The sequence below is a fragment of the Nelumbo nucifera genome, chromosome 8 (assembly GCF_055504915.1).
Source record: "Nelumbo nucifera cultivar China Antique chromosome 8, China Antique-T2T, whole genome shotgun sequence".
NCBI classification, from domain to species: domain Eukaryota; kingdom Viridiplantae; phylum Streptophyta; class Magnoliopsida; order Proteales; family Nelumbonaceae; genus Nelumbo; species Nelumbo nucifera.
In genome coordinates, this window is record NC_142656.1 from 31,331,465 (window position 1) to 31,351,486 (window position 20,022).

Genomic DNA, 20,022 nt, shown 5'->3' on the forward strand with positions numbered 1-20,022 from the left:
GTACCATCTTTTTTTTATGACTAGTAGGACGGGGGAGAAGAATGGGCTAGTGTTGGGTTTTATCATTCCCTTTTGCCTTAAGTCGTTTACAATCTTCTCAATTTCAGACTTCTAAAAAATGTGGGTACTAGTATGGTTTTACATTAGTTGGCCAAGCGTCTGGCATGAGAGAGATTTTATGGTTGTGGGCCCATTCTAGAGGGAGACCTATGGGTTCCTGAAAGACATCCCAATACGTGTATAGCAACTGTTGCAGTTCTGTTTGGCTCATCACTAGTTCCATTGGGCCTGGTTGAAAGTGAAGGATAGGGCCCACCTGATCCATCCCTGAGTAGAGAATGACTGGTGGGGAGAAGTTGTAGCTTTGTTTAAGGGTCAGTTTCGACTCCTCTTGGAGGGAGGGTCTTGGGTTGAGGCCCCGAGGTGTACAACTTCGCCCATTTACCGTGAACATCATAGAGAGTTGGGCCCAATCACAGGTAACTCGATCCAATTGTTGCAACCACTGGACGCCCAAAATCAGATCCTCCCCCCTTAACTCAAGTGGATGCAAGTCTTCTTGAAGTTATTGTCCCTACACCTTGATCCCCACTACTTTGCATATCCTGTCACACCTTAGTTTCTACCCATTGGCTACATGGGCCAAGAAGGGAACCACGGGTCCCACCACTAAGTTAAGTTGGTTAATCAACTGTTCGGACACAAAATTCAAGGAACTCCCACTATCCACCAATATAACCACCTAATGGCCCCAAATACAGCCCAGAGTCTCATGGTACAAGGTGAGGATGAACTGGTCAGAGCATGAAGAAAAATCTCCAGTTCCTTCTCCACGAGGTCCTTAACCACATCTAGGATCCCATCTTTAGCTACAAGATCCCCGTCCTCAGTTTCATCTGATTCCAATAAAAATAGTTGTGGTTTCTTACAACGGTGACCAGGCCCAAGCTTATTGTCACAGTTGTAGTAGAGTCCCCGCTCGCAACGGGACTACATCTTTGCCCACGTGAGACATCTCAAGGGTAACCCATTTGGTCTTGGTCGGAGGAGTCTTGAGGATGGATCCATTCTGATTCGACTTGGCAATTCGGATAAGCTTGTTAAGTCCCTCTTCATGCAAGCAGACCAAATGAGCGACAACATTAACAGTAACCGATTGCAAGGCCTTCACTTCATATTTGAAATCGTCCTTCAGCCCCCCCAAGAAGCAGCCAACCAGAGCCACCTCAGGCCATCCATAGACCCGAGAGGTTAGTTTCTCAAATTCGTTTTGATACTCCCTTACTATTCCCACCTATTTCGATCTAGATAGGGCTTCATCAAAGATTTCAAACCCAAATGGACTAAAGCGGTGACAAATGGCCTCTGTAAATTCCGACCACCCAATCTAAGGGTTTTTGTGTCAATACCATTGTAGCCATTGAATGGATTCTCCCTCCATATGGATCGAAGTCATCGACACACTGATGGCCAGGGATCTCATTTATCCCAAAGAATCTCTCTGCTCTAAATATATAGGAGAAGGGATCCTCACTAGAGAAAGTGGGAAACACTAGCTTAGCCAACCATTTGAACCCAGCTCCCGAATGAGTTCCTGGAATGGCTTGAACCTTCAATATCCCCTTCGCACCAATTGGAGTTGAACGTCTTCTGGCATCGGCTTCCACCCTCCTAGATGGAATCCTTCAGTTCCTGTAGCTCACTGAACACCTTATGAAGCTTACCTTCAATCTTGTCAATGTGATCCTCCATAGTTGATGACTGAACACCGTCTGAACCTAGTTCTTGTTGCCACTGGAGATGGCTCTGATACCACTTTGATGGGATTCTGCCCAGCACAAAGGTCTCTTCGAGGGAGACCTAACCTCCTATATGAGAGAAGTAGAGAAGAAGAAAATGAGACAAAGCTAGATCTGCCCTATTTCCTTTATTTTCAAACATTTATAGTGTTTACAAGGATTTCACGAGACATGTGCATGGCATTGTTCACTGCTGACATGTCTTCCTTGTGTACAAGAATCGAATTGGAAGGTATTTGCCTTCGGTGATTGGGCATGACTAATCATGGGCCTTGAACTGCTGGTTGGGCTGGGTCTCCTACTGGATAAGAGTCTAGCCCTAGACTGTCACTTGGGATGGGGGCTCAACACATACACATTCTGCACACTCATTTTTTTTGACATGTTTCTTGACTGCCCAACACTCTACACCATAAAGCATAGCTAGCCTTGCAATTGTTTTATAAAACTTTCCTTTTAATCTAAGAAGTATTCTCCTATCACAAAAAAGTCCAGATGCACCCTTCCCTTTTTCCCAACTACCTCTAGTTCTATCAGTAACATCCTCCTCAATCTCTCCCTTGTTATGAATTAGTGAACCAACGTCCGGAAAAGCTCACATTGAATTATCTCTTGGTCATAGACCAGGTCAGACGGATTTATAGTAAATAAAAATAAAATTCTATAAATAAGAAAAAATACACAAAGGGGAAAGGGTGAGGATATGACACCTTAACCTAGAAAATAAATAGTAACTTCAAAAATTCAATAGATAACCATTTGAAACAGTGTTTTAAGGCATGTGCCTAACCTAAACCCACATGCCACTCATTTCAAATGGCATACACAGAGTGTACCTTGCACCTCAACCTAGGTGAATGTCTTTTACATATGCCATTTTTGTTATTTTTGTAGACTCCTATGTTTTACACCTTTGTCATAGTTTATAAACTTTTAAATTACCTTTTAGTTAATGTCTCTATGCTAGTAGTGGTCTATTAACTTTAAAAACATACAAAAACAAAGACCTTTCAAGTACCTAAAGCCTTCTTGCAAATAGGATTTCAATAACAAAATTTCCACATAAAAAGAAGCAAAAATACAATTAATATCTGATCTCTAATCCTAAAATAGAATGAACTGCAACTAAAATCACAAACCAACCCTTTTAATATACACGAGCCAAGTGTTTAGCTTGGGGGTGATTCCCCAAACGCCTACATAGACTTGTTTGAGCTTGCCCAAATGGGCATTTATGGAGGTGGAGGGACAAACTCCTAGGATTAGGGTTTTAGGAATGGAAGACATAACATCGTACTAGGTACTTGAAATAATACAATTAGGAGATAAATAAACAAATTTTTTCATGAATTATTGATTGCTTGAAGCATTCTGTTGTACAATCCACATGATTGCTTTCACTTCCACAAATTCACTTTTAATATGTTCTATATGTTATTCCAACATATTTTAACTTGAACCAATAGTTTTTTTAACATCCAGTTTCATTTATATTCCAGGTTTAAATTTTTTATGTATCGCTGATTCCTGTATTTTTTTTTTCAACAATTAATACCTTGCTTCAAAAAGGCATGCACTTCACCCTGCACCTTGTGCACTATAAGGCTCCAGCAATTTTCTTGTGCCTTTCACTTTTAACTCACTGATTACAAATCATCCATTAACATTTCTACAGTGGACCAAAAGCAAGAATAAATGAAAGAAAAAATAACCAAAATATAGATAAAATAAAAAATATAATACAAAATTCTAACTTAAGCACTAAGCTTTCTAAAGAATAAATCAGTTTAGGAAGCAAATGCAAGGGGACAAATCACCTTTATGGAAGTATAATGAAGTACAAATGCAAGCAAGCTTGCATACCCGTCCAATATGTAGTTGTAACACTTGTCTTATTCAATCAAAAATGCCCTAATTCTCTCTTAAGAGTTAGCAATATCAACAGTTGGTTGGGTGTGCACTTATGAAATTGTGTGTGTGTGTGTGAGAGAGTGTGTGCAAAGGTCTTGGGCAGGCAGCCCATCCATTTGTATGTGTGTAACAATAAAATGAATGAAATGCCCATAAATAAAAGATTGATGGATACCAAATAACTCAAAGTAACTTAGATCCAAATAAAAATAATCAACTAATGAATAGTGGAGTAAAGAAAACAAAGAAATATATTGTTAGTATAGACAGCTATGACAACTGAGATGGACAATACAGCAAAATTATTTAATTAACCAAATTATTAGTACATACTAATTTGTTTTTAAGTTGCAAGGAGTCACAAATAAACTCTAGAGTAAGAAACAAAAAAAATTACCAGAACCAATACTCGGTTCATCCTTTTTATAACTGTAGCTCAGCTTTCCTTTACGAGATACAAAATTTATGCTCTGTACCATCACCTAAGATAACAACGAAAAGGTGTTTAGATACAGAAAACAACTGACAAAACAATGAGACTATAAAACAACCCCAGACCCTGAGAAGGATATTTAATTTATGCACAACCAACATACATCAAAATCAAAATATATCTACAACTTTAACAAAAGTATAGGATGAACAGAAGGAACATGTAATCAGAAGACCTTTTATGAGCAATCAAAAAAGATTACAAATAGTAGATACAAGAATTTACAAGAAAGGAAAAGGCAAATTGTATTTAACAGTGTAATGCTCTCTACACACTAAACAGTGTTTTCTGATAAATAAATGAACTTCTTATTAATTTGGAAATATTAGCACATACAAGCAGCCCTTGGAGAGGTGCAAGCTGTGACCTCTCCACTAAAGAAGAAAACGAAAGAAATAAGTTACAGTTGTGCCCAATACAAAACTTCCCTAGCTGCCCCTTGCTTGGCTAGACAATCCGCCAAAGCATTTGCTGATCTCCCCACCCATTGTATTCTTAGGTCCATGTTTATTGTCAGCACCTTGAATTTTTTAATTCCATTACTGAAGCACCAAACTACTGACTCTGGGTCCTGCAACCAGCTTATTACAACCTTTGAGTCACCTTAAACTATTAGCTGGTTCACCCCTAATTGAGCTGCAAACTGTACACCTTGCAAAGCAGCAAACATTTCTGCTCTAGTAGAATCTCCCACTCCTAAAGGACCTGAGAAGACAAGTATCACATTCCCAACTTCATTCCTCAATACCCCACCTAACCCAGAAGGACCTGGGTTTCCTAGACTGCTTCCATAATTCAACTTCAAGAAGCCTGCAGGAGGTGATGACCAGCTTGTTCTCACTTTAGTCTTGGAAGAGGAACAACTTGCCACTGCCGTCCAATTCTTCCAAATGTCATTAAAGGAGAATTGGTGAAACAAGTCCAAAGATTTCAGCCAACGAATCAGCCTCACCAAGACACAGTCCTTTATCTCTAGAAGGTTCCTTTCCTTCTCCAAAAAAAGTTCTAGAATTCCTTTCTTCCCAGATTGTCCATATCAATGCAGCTCTTGCACACCTCCACATGATTTTACCCCTTTTCTGTTGCCAAACAAAAGTAGAGGGATCAAAAAGCAGTCTTAAATCTGCCGGCAAGTTCCAACTAGTTCCAAACAAAGAGAGAAACCAATCCCATAACTCTGCAGTAAAGGAACAAGAAATTAACAAATGATAACAGTCCTCACTCCGAGATCTACAAAGGATGCACCAGTTGGGGGAAATACAAAGAAAAGGTTTACTTTCCCATAGTACACTTCCCAACAGAATGCCAAAATCTTAGGGGGAACAGGTCTGCACCAAAAGTCCTAAACAGGGAAGGCCTGTTGAGGGTTAGAACTGCAAAGGGATTTGAAAAAAGAAGCACAAGAGAAAGATCCTTCGGATTGAGGTATCCAAAATCTTTTGTCAGGTTCAAAGGGGTTCAAACAAACTTTCTCAAGAAGGCAGAGTAAACTGACTAAGCACTCTATCTCCTCATCCCTTAAGCCTCTATGGAACCCAAAATCCCAAGTAGGAGCCCAAGGGGTTTCCAATGAGGCAAAATTTGGAAACAACCTCTTTTTTGTATCGAGAAACTGAGAACAGGGAGGGGAAATGGGTTTTCAGGGGAACATCTCCAACCCAAATGTCCTCCCAAAAGAGGATGGACTTGCCATCACACACATCATAACTGATATGACTGAGGAACAGAGGAAGAATATTGTGCACTGCCTTCCAAGGGGTTACTGAAGTTGCCTGGCTTGATACACCAGCATCCCATCTATTCCCTAAGCATCCAAGTATGCTTCTGATCACCTCATGCCACAACCTGACTCTCTCTAATGGCCACCTCCACAGCCACTTCCCCAGTAAGGCTGTATTTTTCTGAATTAAGTTCCCTAGTCCCAAGCCCCCTTCCTCTTTACTCCTATACACCACCTCCCACTTAATTAAATGGTCTTTCCTATTTTCCCCTGATTACCAAAGAAAGTCTCTCATTAATTTTTCCAACTTCTTAGCTTCCCTAGTTGGGATCCTAAAGACAGAATAAGTTGGAAGGTTTGCAAGTGTAGCTCTTGTTCTCTTATTAAGGTGATTCTTCCCCCAGAGAGATGTAGTTTTTTTCTCCATGAAGCCAATCTCTTCTCAAACTTCTCTACAACTGGGCACCAGAACCTACTGTCCCGAGGATTTGCTCCTAAAGGAAGCCCCAAATAGGTCAAAGGCCAAGTAGAGATAGAACACTCTAAGCGCTCAGTAATAGCCTCCACTTCTGTTCACTCCAAATTAACCCCTGCAATGCAACTCTTTTCAAAATTGATTTTCAAGTTGGGAATACTTTCGAAGTTTCTAATCAACACCTTTAAACTTCTCACCCTCTCAATCTCAGCCTCCTCACAAAAGATTAACATGTCATCCGCAAACTGGAGATGGGCAACTGGGGTCTCATTTCTACCAACTCTCCACCCTCTAACTACACTTTCTCTATCAGCCTTAGAGATTAAACGACTAAGCACATCAGCAACAAAGGTGAAAAGAAAGGGTGAGAGAGGGTCCCCTTGCCTGATACCCCTGCTAGCTGAGAAGAAATCCTTCACCACTCCATTCACCAGGATTGAATTACACCACCTAAGATCCAATTACACCACTTTTCACCAAAGCCACAGTTTCTTAAGACTTCACTGTTCCAGACAAGGAGATATTGTATACACATTAGCTTTCAATCTTAGACATGCTTTAAAACTAGTGTTAATGACTCATAGATGTCTGTCACCTCCTAAGATAAAACTTCGATTTATTTTAATCAGCAACAGCAATCATAGGAAACTAAACTAAGAGCTAAAGATATGTAAAACACCTACAGCCCCAATTAATAAGAACGTAGGAAACTAATACACAGCTAAAAGCTGTCATTCACAAAATGCATGAATATAAAACAGCCATACAATCCCCAGATACTTAGTTCAGCACTTCCCTTCCCTTTCCAATGAACCAGACAAGTCATTTGCTGATTTTGGAACCAATCTGAGTAAACTATTCAGATTATCAGCTAAAGATTTAGGAGCCATTTAATAATGGCTGAAGTAGCTGAACAAGTTACCAGTATTTGGATTTGGATATATATACTAGTAGCAAGGGCATGCTACAAATTGTCATTTCTTCTAAAATATGCAAGTATTACGATCAGTACCATGCTTTTCATAGGAAACAAAGATGATTGCCTTCAAGATTTAGTCCTATATATGATCTTAAATAATGATATAACATAAATAACAGACAAGAATTCATGAAGGAAGTTGTTCCATCAATTCATTTTGGAAGTAATACATCAAAGACTAGACACGAGCAAGCAAGAGACAGAATTGTCTAGTAGAGATAGAGTTAAGCTTGCTTGCTGATGGCTCTTTCTCCACCATTGCTGGATACTGGTCAAGGGATCATTCCTAATGTTCCCTGATTTGAGTATTTGATCCATGTTTTACATGTTCCTAAACTTCCTATAAATCTTTTATTTGTTAGCTGTCGTATAATAATAATAATAATAATAACAAATACTAATATTACTACTACTACTTATTATAATCCAATCTGCCTTTGAATTCTGTTAGAATACTGACTGTAGAAATAAGAGAAAGAGGAGAAGAGGAAGAAGAGAAGAGAAGAGAATAAAGGAGAGAAGTCTGGTTCGAACAACAGAGAAAATCAGTCTCTCTCTAGTCGGCCAGATCTATTTGTATGTTTCTATTAATCATAAAAAGACACCTTTGCCCCTACTTAAGTGAGGGACACAAGTACTAACATAACTTTACACATCAGCAACTTAAACATAAAGACTAAAATACCCCTACACAGTCAACATTAACACTCCCCCTCAAGTTGGTGAGTATATATCATATAGTCCCAGCTTGTTACATATGTAATCCACTCTTCCCCGACTCAACCCTTTGGTAAACAAATCTGCCCATTGGTTTCCTATGTTAACATATGCAGTACCTATCACTCCACTCAGCACCTTCTCTCTCACAAAGTAACAATCAACCTCTATATGCTTGGTTCTCTCATGAAACACCGGATTATAAGAGATATGGACTGCAGCCCGATTGTCACAATAGAGCTTCATTGGAGTGTCAACAGTGTATCCCATCTCCTATAGAAGGTTCCTCAGCCACACTGATTCACAAGTAGTATGTGTCATAGCTCTATATTCTACCTCTACACTGCTTCTTGCCACAACTATTTGCTTCTTACTTTTCCATGTCACCAGATTACCCCCAAGAAAAGTACAATAGCCTGTAGTGGATCTCCTATCAGATATAGAACCAGCCCAATCAGCACCAGTATATCCCTCTATTTCAAGTTTTCCTCCACTTCTATATATCAGGCCATGACCAAGAGCCCCTTTTAAATACCTCACGATCCTTAGAACTGCATCCCAATGTGAAACCCGAGGTTTCTGCATGAATTGACTTACCACACTAACCGCAAATGAAATATCTAGTCGAGTAATGATTTGGTAGTTTAGTTTACCTACTAGCCGTCGATACCTGCCAGGGTCTTCAAACTCTTCACCCATATCACTGCTCAGCTTAGTATTTGTTTCCATAGGTCTTTCAGTTGGTTTGGCATCTAACAATCCTGTTTCTTCCAACAAATCAAGAACATATTTCCATTGACACAAATTAATACCATGCTTAGACCTTGCTACTTCAAGTAGTAGCATCACTAAAATCAAAGTTGTTCAGTGACTTTTTCCCTAATCGGTGTGTTTTTCAAGATATGGAGACAAGGAAGATGATTGGGACTAGCCATGAGACGAATGGAATCTACCTGATTGGAGGGTGTCTACATGGGGAAGATAAAGAAGTTTAAAGGTCTTTTGTTTCTCAATCTGTGAGTCAGATTATGCTTTGGCATAATTGGTTGGGTCATTTGTCTTTTAAGTCTTTAAGGAGTTTGTTTCCTAGTTTGTTTGAGTCAGTCCAGATGTCTAGTTTAAAATGTGAAAGTTGTGAACTTGCAAAGAAGTGTAGAACAACCTATTCTTTGAGCAATAAAAGAAGTACTATTCCTTTTGAAATTGTGCATACTAATGTTTGGGGACCATATCATGTCACTGCTATGGGGAGGTACCGATACTTTCTACTGTTTGTTGATGACTACACTCGTTTTTCATGGGTTTATCTTATGCACTCTCAAGATGAGGTCCCTACTCTGACTCGGAACTTCCATCAAATGGTCCTAACCCAGTTCAGAGTCAAAATCAAGGTTTTCAGATTAGATAATGCCAAAGAGTATTTTGCAAAACCCTTGACCATGGGTTATTCATAAGAGCACTTGTCCCCGCACACCTCAGCAAAATGGAGTTACTGAGAGAAAGAATAGGCATATATTGGAGGTAGCTAGAAGCATTATGCTAAACTCCAATGTTCCTATACGTTTCTGGGGGGATGCTATCCATACAGTAGTGTACCTCATCAACAGGGTTCCTTCTCAGGTCCTAGACATGAAAATTCCATTCAGCCTCTTACATCCCGATAAAGACTTGTTCACTATTCCCCTTAAAACCTTTTGATGTACTTGTTTTGTTCAGATTCTTGGATACCATCGTTCTAAGTTTGACCATAAAGCTTCCAAATGCATATTTCAGGGTATGCACTAAATCAAAAGGGATATTTGCTACTATGAACCTACTTCTGGGAAATAGTCTATTTCTATAGATGTGACTTTCTTTGATCATGTTCCCTACTATCACAGAGTTTCCTCTCAGGGGGAGAGTAGTGAGATGTGTTTACCCACATCAGAAATTCCTTTACCTATCTCAATCGCTGAAGGGGAGTGTAATGAGGAGGGTTGTCAAAAGTGTAGGGAATTGAGGGTGTTTCGTAGGCGGTGGAGACAAGTTGATTTCGGTCCTCAGCAGTTCAAGCCAGCTCCAATTTCCTCTGCGGCTCCAGATTCAGGTACTACAGTTCCCTCACATCCTAATACAGATGAGATACCTCCCATCACTGAGCCTAATGAGATGCCTCCTATTACTGAGTCTTCACCTCCTTTGGATGATCTTGATCTTCCAATTGCTATCCGGAAAGGGAAACGCCATTGCACTTCATCTGCGGCACATTGTATTTCTCAATTTTTGACTTATGACCATTTGTCTCCATCCTATAAGTCCTTTTTGGCATATATTTCTGCCACCCCCATTCCTAGGATAGTGCAAGAAGCCTTGTCAATAGCAGAGTGAAGGATGCCATGAAGGTAGAAATGGATGCTCTTCTCAAAAATAATACATGGGAATTGGTTGATCAGCCGAAAGGGAAGAAACCGGTTGGGTGTAGATGGGTGTTTGCAGTAAAACATAATGTTGATGGCTCTATTGAGAGATATAAGGACAGATTAGTTGCAAAAGGTTTTACACAGGCTTATGGCATAGACTACTTGGAGACCTTCGCATTGGTAGCCAAGATGAATACTATCAGAGTGTTATTGTCCATTGCAACAAATTTCTCATCGCTATTGTTCCAAATGGATGTTAAAAATGCCTTCCTCAATGGTGATCTGCAAGAAGTATACATGGAGTTACCTCTCGGATTCTACAGTATAGAAACAAGGAAGAAGGTCTGCCGATTGAATAAAGCCTTACATGGACTGAAACAGCCACCAAGACCATGATTTGACAGATTTAGACTAGCTCTTGGAAAATTCGGCTATGCCCAAAACCAATTAGATCACACTCTTTTCATTAAGAAGACAGGCTCCTTGACTCTACTTGCTGTTTATGTGGTTGATATTGTGGTGACAGAGAGTGATACCCATGAGATTAACTCTCTTAAACAACTGTTTCACAAAGAATTTGAAGTCAGAGACTTGGGAGAACTACGTTATTTATTGGGTATTGAAGTAGCTCGGTCCAAACATGGAATTTTTGTCTCTCAAAGGAAGTATGTTCTTGATTTTCTGGAGGAAACTGGAAAGCTAGGTGTTAAACCAGCTGACACACCCATTGAACAAAACCACAAGATTAGAACTGAAGGTGGGGAGCCCCTTGAAGACACGGCTATATTTCAGAGGTTGGTAGGGAAACTGCTTTTTCTGTGCCTCACCCGACCAGACATTTCTTATGCAGTCAATGTAGTTAGCCAATACATGCATTCTCCCACAACTACTCGTCTTCTTGTAGTTGAGAGGATCCTTGCTTACCTGAAGAGATGTCTAGACAGAGGCATACTCTTCAAAAATAATGATCACATGAAGATAAAAGTCTACACAGATGCTGATTGGGCAGGGTGTGTTGATGACAAGAGGTCGACTTCTAGGTATTGTGCCTTTGTAGGGGGCAACCTTGTCTTTTGGAGGAATAAGAAACAAAATGTTGTAGCACGTTCCAGTGCTGAAGCAGAATACAAATCTATGGCACATGATGTGGCTGAAGTATTATGGTTGAGGTCCTTGCTTGAGGAACCGGGAATTGCTTATGAGAAACCCTTGATGTTATACTGTGATAATCAGGCTGCTATTAACATTACCCACAATCTAGTACAGCATGACAGAACTAAACATATTGAGGTGGATCGACACTTTATCAGAAAGAGAGTTGCCTCTCAAGAAGTGTGTATTCCATATATTGCCTCCGATATGAAGCTTGTTGGTCTCTTCACCAAGGCAGTTACAAAAGCTAAGTTGGAAATAGATTTACACAAGTTGGGAATGATAAATATCTATTCCCATCTTGAGGGGAGTGTAGAGATGTAGAGCAATAACTAGTGCTGTTATTTTATTTATTGTGGTCCCAACTACTGCTGTTAGTTAGTTTTTAGGTTGTTGTTAGCAATGTTAGTTTATTAGTTATTTGCTTATGTAAGCAGTAGAGGCTTTAATGTAATTGCTATCTTTTTTATGTTATTATAAATAGATGAGTGGGGCGGCAGCTATAGCCTATCACTCCTTTCTCTCATCTTTCTCTTCTCTCTTCTTTCTTCCTTTCTTTTCTTCTTCTTCTTCTCTTCTCCAGATTTTTTTTCTTAATCTGCATCAAGAATTGGACTGATTACAGTTCGGATTTGTCTACTAATTTAAACCCTAAAATCCTTTCTTACTATTCCAATTAATGCCCCTTTTGGTCTACCTCTAGCTCTTCTAGAAAATCTAACCCCTTCAACTTGTAACAGATCACTTCTTACTGGTCCAATAGATGGCCTTCTATGTAGGTGACCAAAACCATCTTAGCCTACTTTCGATCATGTTATCACCTATTCGAGCTACTCCTAGGTTCCTTTGTGTAGTTTTCCCACACACACTCAACATTCACATTTATAAAAAGTTAAAGATACCAAAAAAAATGGCATTCCATGATTCCACAATGAATCCAACCTGGACATTTGCTTGACCATGTTGCATAGCGAATGGTGGTGGATCTGCACTCAGTTGTCCACCTACATAGACACGATCATTTTCCTTTAGGTGGCAAGCAGCTGTATGCGCTAAATCACCTTCAAAGATTATAGGAATCCTGATTTATTTAGAGGAAAAAGAAAAGATGCAAGTCAATGAAACAAAAAAAAATGACTTTATGGTAAGTAAAGAAAAAAGAAAAAGAACAGTTTCCATAAACTGTATTTTGCACCACCGATATAATAAACATAAAAGTGAAGCTGAAATAAGGAACTGGGAGAGGAGTTTCTCAAAAGAGACTAAAACCTTCCCTTCCACAATCAATGGCTCATCTTGATAGATTCCAAGGTTAGGGTTTTTTTTTTTGCTTCTCTTTAGTATTTATAAATTAAGTATAAGTGTTCATCTTATTGATTGTCTGGTAGCCCGTGGTTGCTTTCATCATTCCTCAGGAATGGATCATACATTATTTCTTCTCATTTTTCTCTCTTCCAATAACTTGTTTCTGATTTTGTAAGAAAATCAGGCAACCAAAAAGAGAGAAGATAATATGGAGATGCACAAGGGCAGCTATATTATGGTTATTATGAGAATAAAGAAATGTGAAGTTTTTCAATCAGAAATCACAAATAAATCAGGCCATCATTAAGAACATCTCAGTAAAAGTGGTGCATTGGGTAAAAACCTTAGATATCAATGCATCAATCTCCATGGATGATATCTTGAAAGGATTGCATTTAGTGGCTCATTCATCTTTAGCTCATTATTTTAAAAGTGCAAAGTGTAAGAAAAGCACAACAGCCTTTTAGCACATGAGTTACAAGGCACAAAATTTATAAAAAAAAAAAAAAAAAAAAAAAAAAAAAAAAAAAATTAACATAATGAAAAACATAAAAAAAATCAAGGAAAAAAAAGAATTGTTGTACATTGAAAAACATGAAAATTTAAATTTTAAAGGAAATTAAATGTCCTGAAAAGCCCTTTAGGATCAAACTAAAACATATAAACTGAAAAGCACAGCATATAAAACATATTCTAAGTAAAAATGTGGAAGTGAAAGGAAACATATGTGGATTGTACCAAAGTGCTTCAAGCATTCAACAATTCAAGTATGTTAAACTTTCAATCCATTTATTTATCATCTAGTTACACAAGTAGCTAGTGTGATGTTAAATATCTTGCATTCCCATCCTAGGAGATCAGTCCTCTGTTTCTGTAAAAATCACTTGAGGCAAGTCCAAAGTCCAAAGAAGTCCATGCTGGGGTTTGGGGCCCCAACCTAAACTTTTGACCTGTATGTATAAGGAGATTAGTATTGTAATTTTAGTCATAGTTCATTCCATTTGAGGATTAGAGATCACATGTAGTTGTATTATCATTGCTTATTTAGTGGAAATTTTATTATTTCAGATCCTATTTGCAAGAACCACAGCTTAAGTATTTGAGGTATAGTCATCTACAACACCTAGGTGTATGCCTAGGCAACAAGGTGCCCACGGGCAACAAAGGCCCTGGTTCTTTTTTTAAAGATAAATAAATAAGAAAGTTTATTGAAAAAGAAAGCAAGGTACATTGACTAGGTGACAAGGAGTATTGAGAAGGCTCCCTGAACCACTTGTCGGTTTAAGGCTGGTCTACCCCCTGAACCACTTGCCGACCCAAAACACCCCCTGGAGGGGCATATCGGGAAGGCTCCAATACGATTGGGCCGATACGTATCGGTACTTTGAAGTTGATCCAAAGTACACCAAAAATCAGTTGCAATATTTACTTTACTAAGGCCTCCAAATTCTGGAAGTAATGGTATATTTGCTGTACACTACTTGTATATTGGCTGTACGCTTTTTGTATCTAAGGACAGAAGTCCTTTTATCTTAAACTAACTCTGAGAAGGTACAGACCAGGTCACAACCTGATTTGTTTTCTTTGTTTTTATCAACTATACATATTGATGTGAACGCTATGCTGTGTCTGTGTTCACCTCTCTTTCTACTTGTGGAACTATTCTAGGGCTATTTTGATCAGCCCTAATCTGCTGAACATTGAAGCTGCACAACCAGTGAAGAAGATTTTCCTTTTTCTTTCTCTCCAGTTGCTGTATTTTTTTGAGATTTCTTGCTTCTTGTATCGCCCAGGCTTATTACATCAACTAATCTCTGTTGTGCTTGGTTTGGGCTTTTTTCTAAGGTTTTGATCCTTATCTTGGAGTGGAAACATGTTGTTCTCTTGTTAGTCATTTTCCAGGACTGTTATAGGAGCTCGTTTTGGGGTGGAATAAATCAGTTTCCAGGAAGATTTTGATTCTTCTCTTGGATCAGCTACTGTTACAGTTTTCTCTCCTGGACAAGTGAGCAACTAAGTCTGGACATCCTTTGTTCCTTCAGCCTTTCAGATCTTCTTAGTTGCTCAGCTCTCTAATTAGTCTTATTGATCAAGTTTTTTTTTTTTTTTTGATGAATGTCTTATTGATCAAGTTTGGCACCTTCTATATTCTCCTTTTTGGCTTTCTCAATGTGTTTTTGTTTCAGCCTGCAAGGTGTTTGATAAAAGTTCTCCTAGACTGTTGATTGGCTGCTTCCAGTAATCTGTTAATCACCTTATTGGATTGATTTTTACTGCTGTTATTCTACTGTTGCTGCCTGTTTCAATGGTTGCGGAAAGAGATGATATTCTACAAATTAAGTTTAATGGATCTAACAATGCCTTGTGGAAGTTCCATTTCCAATTTCGTATTGAAGCCAAGGGATTTTGGGGCTATTTGGATGGTGCTCTACTATTAAGCCTGACGATACTAAAACAAAGGCCTCAAAACAGTGGAAAATCGACAATGCAAAACTTGCTTCTTGGATCCTTGGTTCGGTCAAAGTAGACATTGATACTCCGATGCATGGATACAGGAGTGCTTATGATATGTATCAATACCTGGAAAAAGTATATCAACAGTCTAATATCTCTAGGCAATATCAAATTGAAGTTGATATATTTTCTTATCATCAAGGAGAGAGGAAGATTCAAGAGTATTATGCTGGATTCATCAATTTATGAACTGACTATGAACTAGTGCAATGGGAGAAGATTCTTCTGCTTGTTGTGTCAAGTTCATGAAAACACATTTTGATAGAAGACAGGTTATGCATTTTCCAATGCATCTTAGGCCTAAATATGAAATTGTTAGGTCTAATATTCTGACTAGAGAAACACTACCAGACCTAGATACTATTCTTGGGGAGCTTCTAAGAGAACAAACTAGATTAACTACTCAAACTGCACTGAATGGAAAGAGGGACTCTAATTTGGATACTGTTTTTCTTGCCACGAAACCCAAAAAACTTCTATCAGGTACAGTTTATGAATGCAAACGATTTAGACATGTAGCTTCACACAGTAAAAAGAAGAATACTTGTACCTATTGTAGGCAACAGGGGAATATTATCTCAGAATGAACTATTCAGCCTCCAAAGGGAAGTGGGCCTAGTCAGAAGAAAGCTCCACATAAAGCATATCAAACCTTAATAGAGGTTCAAATGGCTCATCCTTATCCACTTCCTTGATGCCAAAAGGGAATATTACTACGGGTGTCATGAAAGAAGAAACGATCCATCAGCTGATGTCCTAGGCCATCTCTTCTGTCTGTTTCCTTTTGCCCATCTCTTAATCATCTGTGGTTCATCAATTTTCTTTTTTTTTTTTGATAACTTAAATTTTATTAAGAACTTAAGGTAACAGCTTTACAAGCACCCCTTAGAGAGGCACGAGATGCTACCTTTAAATCAACAAAGCAAATTACATTTGTGCCCAGAACAAAATTGACCTATTCACCCCTTGCTTAGCCAAAACATCCACCATCCCATTTGCTGATCTCCTCAGCCATTGTATCCTCAAATTCATATTCCTGATAAGCCACTTAAAATTTTTCATTTCACTTCCATAGCACCAAATTATGGATTCTGGATTCTTTAAGCACTACACCACCACTTTTCAATCCCCTTTGATCACCGCATTTGCCAAGTTTAGCTCATTAGCAATCTGCACCCTTGTATTGTAGAAAGCAGTTCCGCTTTGAGGGAATCATCCATGCCAGCAGTGCCAGAAAAGAGTGCTATAAGTTTACATTCTCCATCTCTCAAAACCCCTCCTATTCCAAAAGGGTCTGGATTACCTTGACTACTCCCATCAAAGTTCAGTTTAACAAAACCTTCAATTGGAGGTAACCAAATAGACTCCACTCTGCCCTTTCTATATGAGCTTTTAGCAACTACTTCCCAATTCCTCCAAATATCATCAAAGGAAAACTGGGAGAATAACTCCAAGGTCTTTATCCAATGGATCACCCTGACCATCACACAAGTCTTGATTTCTTCCTTACTACTCTCCTTGTCTAAGAATATTCTTGCATTCCTCTCTTCCCAGATGGTCTAAATCAAGGTCTGCCTGACACATCTCCACATAATCCTTCCCCTCTTCTACTACCCCTTGTTTTGAAACTTCTAGCTGTAATAATGCTTGGCATTTATGACAAGACATTTGGACATCCTTATTCAAAGAAATTGAACTTTTTGTTTACTTCTAGTAGCTTGACATCTTCAATTACTTTGCTTGAAGATACTAATAAAGATTGCATCACTTGTTCTTTCTACAAAAGCCACGTTTCACCCTATCCCTCTTCTACTGAGCATGCTTTTGTGCCTTTTTAGCTTATACATAATGATGCTGTCGTCTCCAGTATTTTCTAGGATGGGTTACAAGTATTTTGTGACATTTATTGATGATTGAACTCGCTTCACCTGGATTTACTTTCTTCGCAAGAAGTCAGAAGACTTTTTATCTTTTAAACTTTTTCAGGCTCGGTTTGCCACTCAATTCAAAACTACTATTTGCATCCAACATTCTGTTTCAAGGGGAGAGTACTTTGACAAAGACTTCCAAAATTACTTGAAACAACAAGGCAACCAATCTCAAAAATCTTGTCCTATCACTCCGAAACAAAATGGAATGGCACAAAGAAAGAATAGGCAGATTTTGAGTGTTGTGAGGACTCTTCTACAAGATTCACATGTACCTACATGGTTTTAGGTGGAGGTGGCTAGCATTATCATGTATCTTGTAGATCTTCTTCCTTCACATATTTTGTGTAATTCTTCTCCTTTCTAGTCCCTTTTTAATTGCCCCCAACCCAGACTTCTCTATGTTTCACATGTTTGGTTGCATCTATTTTGTTCATCTTCCTCCACAAGAAAGCACCAAACTCATAACTCAAGCTGCTTTGTGTGTCTTTGTGAATTATAGTCTAAATCACAAAGGACTTCTTTTTTATGGTCCCAAGGCATGTCATATTCGCATTTCTCATAATGTCATTTTTTTCATGAAAATGTCTCCTACTTTGAACATGTAAAGTTGCCTGTGTCATCTATTTCTTTGTTACACAGCTTTGACTCTACAGATTCTACAAAGCATCTCCACCTGTTCTTAAGCCTCTTCAGACATTTTTCCAGAAGCGTCAGATGTTCCAGCCACTATGCCTCTTCTTCTTCATCACCAGGCACTGGTCATCCCACTTCCAATGACACTGTAAGTCCCCCTGTTCCCCTATCTAATTCCATTTTATCTTCTGCTCCTACTTTACATCATTTATCTAGAGTTTCTAGACCTCCTAATTGTTATGGTTTTCCTTCAGAATGTAACTCCTTGTTGTTGTGTTGTCATCTACAGATATCCTTAAGTCTTACCAGCACGCCATTGTGCTTTCTCATTGGAAAGATGCCATGGACATAGAAATTCAAGCCCTTATTGAGAATAACACCTAGGAGCTTGTATCTCCTCTTCCAAATGCCTCTATCAATGGTAGCAGATGGGTTTACTCTATGAAGTTGAAATTAGATGGAAGTCTTCACTAATACAAGGCCTGCCTTGTAGCTCAAGGCTATAAGTAGGAATATAGGATAGATTATGAAGAGACTTTTGTACCAGTAACAAAGATGACAACAGTCCAATTACTTTTGTATATCTCTACAATTAAACAACCGGTGATTCATCAAATAGATGTGAAGAATGCCTTTCCTCACGAGGAATTGAAGGAGGTTGTGTACATGAAGCCTCCTAGGTATTATGATAACTCTCATCTTGTTTGTCGTCTCAAGAAATCTCTATATGGCCTTAAACAAGCTCCAAGAGCCTGGTTTGATAGATTCCCTTCTGTCATTACTGATGCAGGCTTTATACAGTGGAGTGGCTATACTTCTCTTGTATGCTGACAATATTATCATCACTAGAATGATAAGAAGGGAATCATGCATTAGAAGCAGTTGATGGGTGAACCCTTCAAAGATGGACTTGGGCTATTTAACCTACTTCTTGGGCTTCGAGGTGACTTGTAACTCTCATGGTTACTTTGTTTACCAACAAAAGTTTGCAACAGATCTTATATCGATGGCTCACCTAACAGATTCCATATTGGTTGATACTACCTTGGAGCTTAATTTGAAGCTGAGTAAATATGATGGTCCTCTTCTCAAAGATCCTACCCTCTATCATAAACTAGTGGGCAGCCTCATTTACCTTACAATGATGGTTCAGGTATCTTTTATGCAGTGCAAGTTGTAAGCCCATTTGTTTCTTCCAGGCAACCACATTTACCTACTGTGTAACATATTATCAAATATTGTTCTTCCCATCCTCATCATCTCTCCAGCTCTCTAGCTTTGCTGATGTTGATTGGGCTTGTTGTCCTAACACCAAGCGGTCCACTATTGGTTGGTGAATCTTCTTGGGTGACTCTTCTTGTTTCAGTGAAATGTAAGAAATAGAGGTGTAAAGTGGGTCGTGTCGGGCCGGCACGGCACGACCCGCGAGCAACCCGTGCAAAGTGTGGGCCGTCACGGGCCATGTCGTCCTCCCCAGTGAAAAGTTTGGGGTCGGCCCGGCACAGCCCAAGCCCGTGCCGGCCCGCGCAAAGTTTGGGGGTCGTGTCGGGATGGCCCGTGGGCCAAGCCTTGGCCCAAGCCAAGCCATGGACCGGGCCAAAGATATTTTTGCCTACTTATTTAAAAAAAATTGAAAAAACTTAAAATTTTAATTTTATATGAATTTTGATGTATACAATTGCTTATATATATAATAATTAAATAAATTAGTATAATAAAATTGAAAACAATTGTTTATTTTATTAATATATTATATACTATACATTATTATATAATTATAATTTATATAATATATTATATATACTATATATATAAATATATAAAATATATAAATATATATTAATAGTATATATGGGTCGTGGTGGGTCGTGTCTGGTCAGGCCACAACTAGGTCGTGCTGGCACGCGGGCGGCATGGCCCGCTTGGTCGTACCGAGCCGGTCTAAAGTTAGGTCAGGCCGTGTCGGGCCGTAGGAAGCATGACCCTTTTTACAC

General features: G+C 38.9%; 1 protein-coding gene across 2 annotated transcripts in view; it reads right to left on the minus strand.

The window, feature by feature from the left end:
- Positions 1–20,022, minus strand: part of LOC104603139 (protein OSB2, chloroplastic-like) — a 42,581-nt gene that overhangs the window by 18,547 nt on the left and 4,012 nt on the right. For both annotated transcript variants that reach the window (XM_010267080.3, XM_010267081.3), the window contains exons 2-3: positions 12,588–12,726; positions 4,108–4,192 (exon numbers count right to left, since the gene is read on the minus strand). In XM_010267080.3, coding sequence (XP_010265382.1) covers positions 4,108–4,192; positions 12,588–12,726 — 224 coding nt within the window. The remainder of the gene's footprint in view (positions 1–4,107; positions 4,193–12,587; positions 12,727–20,022) is intronic.